General features: G+C 41.7%; 1 protein-coding gene across 1 annotated transcript; it reads left to right on the top strand.

Annotated features, from left to right (window-relative positions):
* Positions 1-2,374: 2,374 nt before the first annotated feature.
* Positions 2,375-3,363, top strand: LOC118618924 (ubiquitin carboxyl-terminal hydrolase isozyme L5-like). The gene has a single exon (XM_036245503.1). It carries the CDS (start codon positions 2,375-2,377, stop codon positions 3,353-3,355), a length of 981 nt encoding a protein of 326 aa, XP_036101396.1. The 3' UTR covers positions 3,356-3,363.
* The last annotated feature ends 4,381 nt before the right edge of the window (positions 3,364-7,744 follow it).

Raw genomic sequence — 7,744 nt, 5'->3', positions numbered from 1 at the left:
ACTCAGTTCTTCCCCATATGTCTCTGGTGTCTTTCAAGCTGCTTCCCCCATGCTGGAGCCAGGAGAGAGCAAGTCCCAGTAAGTTCATGCATGGGCACTTTAAGAGGAACTACCTGGACTGCAGCAGCCTCAACTTTCCTCAGCCTCAGTTTCCGCTGGTTTTTACAGCCAGAAGTTATGGGGACTTCTCTTTTGGGCTCTGGAACCCTGAGCTGGGGGGCCTGTTGTGGGACTGGAACCCCCTTTCTCCTCTGGGAGGACCTTCATAGTCAAGGTATCTCTCCTGATTTTTATCCTCCAAACATGGGTGTGGGACCAGCCCGTCTGTACCTCTTACCAGTCTCAGTGTGGCTTCTTTTTTAATTTTTTAGTTGTAGGACTTCAATTCAGCTTGATTTCAGGCAGTTCTGAAGGATGGTTGTTCTGTAGTTTAGTTGTAATTTTGATGTGGTTGTGGGAGGAGGCGAGTGCCACCATCTTGACCAGAAGTCAGTATCAAACTGTTTTGATTACTTTAGCTTAGTAACGTAATTTGAAGTCAGGAAGCATGATGCCTCCAGCTTTGTTCTTTCTCAAGATTGCTTTCACTATTTGGGTCCTTAGTGGTTCCATAGGAATTTTAGAATTGCCTTTTCTATTTCTGTGAAAAACACCATTGTCATTTTTAGAAATACAAAATTTCAAGCCCATCCCAAGCATACTAAATCAGAAACTCTGGAGGTGGGGCCCAGCAATCTGTGTCTTAAGAAGCCCTGTGGTGGATTGTGATACATACTTCAGTGTGAGAATCAGTGATAATCTACCACAGCTGTGTTTCTGGGAATTTCAACTAAAACATTAACTTTGTTTCATTGTTGCTTTTTTGTTGTTGTTGTTGTTGTTGTTAATTCTCACCTGAGGATATTTCTCCACTGATTTACCTTAGATAGAATGGAAGGGAGGGAGAAAGAGAAAAACATTGATGTGAGAGAGACATATCGATCAGTTGCCTCCTACACACACCCCAACTGAGGCCAGGGATCAAACCTGCAACCCAGGTACATGCCCTTGACCAGGAATCAAACCCATGACCCTTCAGTCCACAGGCCAGTACTCTAACCACTGAGCAGACCTGCCAGGGCTATTGTTGCCTTTTAGAACAATCAGTTTGTGACATTTGTGTATTCGATTCAAGTTGCAAATCTTATATTTGTGGTATGACAAATGCAAACAACTCAGCTGAGGTGAAATTAAATTAGCCCACTCTGCTCACTAATTTCACATACTCAAAATACTTCTTACCAAATAACATCAGTTCCTGTTGGCTACCAAGTTCCTTTGCCATTGATGATAATATACTTAGAAATAGTATATACCAAACCTTGCTTTGCTTACATATTCTTCCTTAATAAACACAGTATTGTTGTGAAGATTACACCTAGGGTTACCCTGCCCAGCTGGTGTGGCTCAGCGGATTGAGCATCAGCACATGGACTATGAGGTCCCGGTTCCATTCCTGGTCAGGGCACATGCCTGGGTTGTGGGCTCAATCCCCAGTAGGGGGGCGTGCAGGAGGCATCCAATGCATGTTTCTCACATTGATGTTTCTATCTCCTCCCTTTCTCTCTCTCTAAAAAATAAATAAAAACATATATTTAAAAAAAAAAAACTGATAGGGTCACCCTAATTCTTATGACTATGAGCATCAATATCTTGAGATGATTGCCTTTCTTCACTCTTTTCAGTTTGCAGGGGCTGGAAATCTTGCTGGCTCATAAAGGGACACTGCAGGAAAAACTGCAAATCTAGAGAACACGTGAAAAAGCCATGTGAAAATGGTGACTATTGCTGTATTCCAAGCAAGACAGATTCTCAATCACACAGACCAACCCAAGCACCTATCAGAAAGTCCCAAACTTTTACAAATTACTTGAAAATTAAAGATATTTGGAGGACTATACCAATAATCATCTAAAGATCTGCAAGAATTTAGAGTGAAGCAGAAAAACAGGGAACTTCTCAGTCCAGGGATTGTTAACTCCAGTCTCTCTTCCATAGGTTCATTAAAGGACATGACCTTGTCTCTGCTGTCCTCACTAGCTGAATTAAGACCTTGAGGTGCCCCAAACACTGAAGTTACCATGGTGTCCCTCCACACCAATATATAATGCTGAACAAAACAATGAAAAACTAATTAAATAGTCAGAAGTAAGTAAAGAAAATTTCCAATGTTTCCCATGAAAACTTTCTCAAAAAAATTTTTGTGCGGGAAGTAGGTGGGGTGACATGGGGTTGACGAGCTCCGTGGCGGGTTTGCCGAGATCGGTGGCTGGCGGCAGTGGGTGCCGGTGGCGGCCAGCGTCCGGGCGGAGCGGGGCGGTGTGTGGCCGGGGCCATGACGGGCAATGCCGGGGACTGGTGCCCCACGGAAAGTGACCCCGGGGTTTTCACCGAGCTCATTAAGGGATTCGGTTGCCGAGGAGCCCAAGTAGAAGAAATATGGAGTTTAAAGCCTGAGAATTTTGAAAAATTAAAGCCTGTTCACGGGTTGATTTTCCTCTTCAAGTGGCAGCCAGGAGAAGAACCAGCGGGCTCTGTGGTTCAGGACCCCAGGCTTGACACGATATTTTTTGCCCTGCAGGTAATTAATAGTGCTTGTGCTACACAAGCCATAGTAAGTGTGCTGTTGAACTGCACTAATCAAGATGTCCATTCAGGAGAGACATTGTCAGAGTTTAAAGAATTTTCACAAAGCTTTGATGCAGCTAGGAAAGGTTTGCCACTGAGCAATTCGGACGTGATCCGGCAAGTCCACAACAGCTTCGCCAGGCAGCGGATGTTTGAATTCGACGCGAAGACATCGGCCAAAGAAGATGCTTTTCACTTTGTCAGTTACGTTCCTGTTAACCGAAGGCTCTACGAGCTGGACGGATTAGGAGAAGGACCCATTGACCTAGGTGCGTGCAATCAAGACAACTGGATCAGCGCCGTGAGGCCCGTCGTCGAGAAAAGGATACAAAAGTACAGTGAAGGTGAAATTCGATTTAACTTAATGGCCATCGTGTCCGACAGAAAAGTGAGATACGAACAGAAGATAGCAGAGTTACAGAGACAACTCGCTGAGGAGGAACCCATGGATACAGATCAGGGTAGTATGTCAAGTGCTATTCAATCAGAGGTTGCCAAGAACAAGATGCTCATTGAAGAAGTACAGAAACTAAAAAGATATAAGATTGAAAATATCAGAAAGAAGCATAATTGCCTGCCTTTCATTATGGAATTGTTGAATACGTTAGCAGAACACCAGCAGTTAATACCACTAGTAGAAAAGGCAAAAGAAAAACAGAATGCAAAGAAAGCACAAGAAACCAAATGAAGAAGATGCTTCGGAAGGTGCACACATATCTGCCTCTGCATCTATTTTCATGGAAACCATTAAGTATGAAGAACACTGAGCAGCACCCCTACTTACTCAGTGCACGCTTGGCAGTAGTCTCAGCCTGTCTTGTCTAATGCATGGGTTCCTAGACACCCCTGCCTGCACCCTCTGCATGTCGTGCCTCTGACGTAACAGTGGCGTGAAGAGTCTCGCCCAAATCCCATTCTTTGACCTTGGATCTGAGAACTTCTGTGATTCCCTGCATATAGAGTAATGTAGCAAACCTAGAAAATGCACAAATGATATTCTTTACCTGTCATTGTTATAATTATCCCTTGATCTTTTAGCTCAGTTAAATGCTTGAAATTTACAAATGTCAGATCTTGATTAAATTGGATCTCTTGTTCTCTTCATTAATGGAAGAAAAATCAGTATTTCAGTCTTTGATATATAATATTTTGAAGACTTTAAACCTAAATTTTATCTTCTATATCAATTATTTGGGAAAGTATGATTTTAATGCAGATTATTTGAAAAGGACAAAAGTACAGTTTCTAGTGATTTTCATTGCTGCCAGTAGAAAAAAGTAATAAACATTCTAATTTTATTTTTGCAAACTTTAAAAAAAAAAAATTTTGTAACATCAAGTATCAAATTACTTCACCCACTTCATTTCATTTGCACCTGCTTTACTAGTGTCCCATGTCAGTTGCAATGTTTTCTCTATCTGGCCTTTGTCTTCCCAAAAAGAGTTTGGGAAGCCTCTGGGAAAGTTCTTGTTTTACACTTGTCTTCTGATTCAATATAAGCAGCTCCTTGGCTTTTTTACCAATATCTACCAGGATACTAGCAGTTCTCTTTATAAAACAGAAGACACCTCAGATAAATGCATCACATTTGTTATGAACTCATGCTAGGTTGTAAACTTCTGTCTGACATAGTCCAATAGAACAGAATAAACAGCCCAGATTAAACCCCTGCACGTATGTTCAACTAATATTTGACAAGGGAGCTAAGAATGCTCAATGGGAAAACAAAAATCTCATCAACAAATGGTGTTGAGAAAACTAGATAACCACATGCAGAAAAAGGAAATTAGACCCCTATCTTACAAAACTCACAAAAATTAACTCAACATGGATTAAAGACTTGAATTTAAGATCTGAAACTGTAAAACTCCTATGAGAAAGCTTAGGGTAAAAACTTGAGTTTTTGGGTTAATACCCAAAATGCATGAGGAACTCATATAATTCAATAACAAATAAAAATAATCCATCTAGGAAATAGGCAAAGAACTTGAATAAACATTTTCCCAAAAATAAACAAATGGTCAACATGTACATGCAAAGGTGCTCATCATCACTAATCATTAGGGAAATTCAAATAAAAAAAAAAGTGAGCCCTGGCCAGTGTGTTTCAGTGGTTAAAGTGTTGGCCCAATCACCAAAGGGTTGCAGATACAATTGCTGGTCAAGGGCAAGTAGGTGGGGTGACATGGGGTTGACGAGCTCCGTGGCGGGTTTGGGGTAACACAGGAGGCAACCAATCAATGTCTCTCTCTTTCTCTCTCTCTCTCTCTCTCACCCCCTCCCTCTAAAAATATCAGTGGAACAAATATTCTTGGGTGAGGATTACCAAACAACAACAGAAACACAGTAAGATATCACCTCTCATGTGTTAGAATTACTATTACCAAGAAGACAAAAAATAACAAGGGTTGTGGAGAATGTAGGGGAAAGGGAACCCTTGTGCACTGTTAGCAGGAATGTAAATTGGTTCAGCCACTAAAGAAAACAAGAGGAAGGGTCCTCAAAAAATTAAAAATATACCCACTTCTGGGTATGTACCCAAAAGAAATGAAAACAGGATATCAAAGAGATATATACACGTCCATTTTTATTGAAACATTATGCACAATTGCCAGGATATGGATACAACCTACCCATCAAAGAATTAATGGATAAAGAAAATGGGATATAGAGACAGAAAAATGGCGGCGGAGTGAATGTAGCTACACAGACCATCTCCCAGGACCAAACTGGATTTACAACAAAAATAAACACAAATCGTCAGGAAGGGGAAACCAAAAGGGAGCGTGGAGGACCACATAGCCAGGGACACTGACTCAATCCTGGTAGGCTTGCGAGGATGTGAGAGGTGGCTGGGAACCCACGGTCCGCAGCGGCCTGGGTTGGGACTAGCAGACTCGGATGGGACCAGGGGACTCGGCTGGAAGCTGCTGACGCCTTGGCTGGGTGCCACGTCATCAGCTGGTGACACAGACTCACAGACTCCACCACACTTAGCTGGGAGCAGCGCCCTCGGGTTAAAAGTCCCAGGCGGCTCCACAACGCAGAGTCTGGACAGAGGCTAAATTGGCAGCAACCACTCACCTTGGGCTCTGGCAGAGGGAAGGCAGACTGGACTGGAACTGTGTGGGGACACTCGGGATTTGGAGGGTGCTCAGAGCTTTTGCTGAGTGCAGCCACACAGGACTGTGGTCATCTTACTCCTTCCCAGGGCTCTGGGGAAAGGCGGCAGCCCTTCCCTCAGAGATTCAACCCCACCTGGTGGCCATTGAAATGCTAATTGAGGCCCATTAACAACCAGCATCTGCCCCACCCACACTAAGCACCTGAGGGAGTTTTTCAGGCAACTCAGAAACCAAGGTTCTTCAGGTGACCACTACTAATAGCCTCCAGGCAAAAAAAGCTAGAGGATAACTACCATTCCTGGGCTAGCAACTCTAACCAGGAAAGTTAAGACTTGACAGTGGTGTTTAAAGTGGCTCATCCCTGCCTCATCCAAACGCAGGAGAGGGAGCCACAAACAGCAGAACACCGAGGGAAAATTTGGCAGTCTCCAAAGCCCACTGTGATAGCCAAAATGGTGAAAAACAGAAACAAAAGCCAAATGAAAGAACAAGAGACCGCCACCAAGATGAGATAAATGAGGTGCAGTTAAGTAAGTTAACAGAACTGAGGAAGCTCAACAAAATGTGTAAGGACATGAGCACCATGAGTAAAGACATAGAAATGTTGAAAATCAACCAGTTGGAAACTAAAAACCACCAAGAATAAATGAAGAATGACATATCAGAAATAAAAAACACATTGGAAAGTCTAAATAGCAGAGTAGAGAAAGCTGAGGACCTGATCAGTGAATTAGAAGATAGGGTAGAAAAAATTAACCAATCAGAAAACCAAAAGGAAAAAACAATTAAAAAACAGGAAAACAGTTTAAGAGAACTGTGGGACAACTGGAAACGTAATAACATTTGCAGCATAGGAGTCCCCAAAGAAGAAGAAAATGAGCAAGGGTTAGAGAATATAGTTGAAGAAATAGTGACAGAAAACTTCCCTAATTTGGTGAAGGAAGAAGGTATTCAAGTTCAAGAAGCTCAGAGAGCCCCAAGTAAGAAGAACCCAAACAGGCCCACACCAAGACACATAGTAATCAAACTGCCAAAAATTAAAGACAAAGAGAGACTCCTAAAAGCAGCAAGAGATAAGCAACAGGTTACCTACAAAGGAAACCCCATAAGGCTCTCAGCTGACTTCTTACAAGAAACACTACAGGCCAGAAGGGAATGGCATGAAGTAATAAAGGTCATGAAAAACAGGGATCTGAATCCAAGACTACTCTAACCAGCAAGGCTGTCATTCAAAATGGAAGGTCAAATAAAGAGCTTCCCAGACAAAAAAAAAAAAAAAAAAAAGGCTAAGGGAATACATTAGCATGAAACCAGCACTGCAAGAAATGTTAAAAGGACTGCTGTAATTAGCAGAGGAAATGGGAAGAAAAATAGAACCACACTAAATAAAAATGGCAATAAATAAGTACATACCAATAATCTCCATAAATGTAAATGGATTGAATGCTCCCATAAAAAGACACAAAGTAGCTGATTGGATAAAAATGCATGACTCATCTATATGTTATTTACAAGAGACCCACCTCACAACAAAAGACTCACATAGATTGAAAGTGAAGATATGAAAAAAAATCTTCCAAGCAAACGGAAAGGAAAAAAAATGCTGGGTAGCAATACTCATATCTGATAAAATAGATTTCAAAATGAAGGCCATTACTAGAGACAAAGAAGGCCACTACATAATATTGAAAGGATCTAAACAACAGGAAGATATAACTTTGATAAACATATACTCACCCAAATAAGAGCACCAAAATATATTAAAAATCTTCTGGAGGACTTCAAAGGAGAAATTGATAGCAATACAATCATAGCAGAGAACTTCAACACCCCACTGACATCACTGGATAGATCCTCTGGACAAAAAATTAGCAAGGAAACAGAGGCCCTAAATGAAGCACTAGACCAAATGGATTTAATAGATATCTACAGAGAATTACACCCCAAAACTA

Source organism: Molossus molossus, unplaced genomic scaffold (genome assembly GCF_014108415.1).
Source record: "Molossus molossus isolate mMolMol1 unplaced genomic scaffold, mMolMol1.p scaffold_m16_p_6, whole genome shotgun sequence".
NCBI classification, from domain to species: domain Eukaryota; kingdom Metazoa; phylum Chordata; class Mammalia; order Chiroptera; family Molossidae; genus Molossus; species Molossus molossus.
This window is presented reverse-complemented; position numbering and strand designations above follow the sequence as displayed.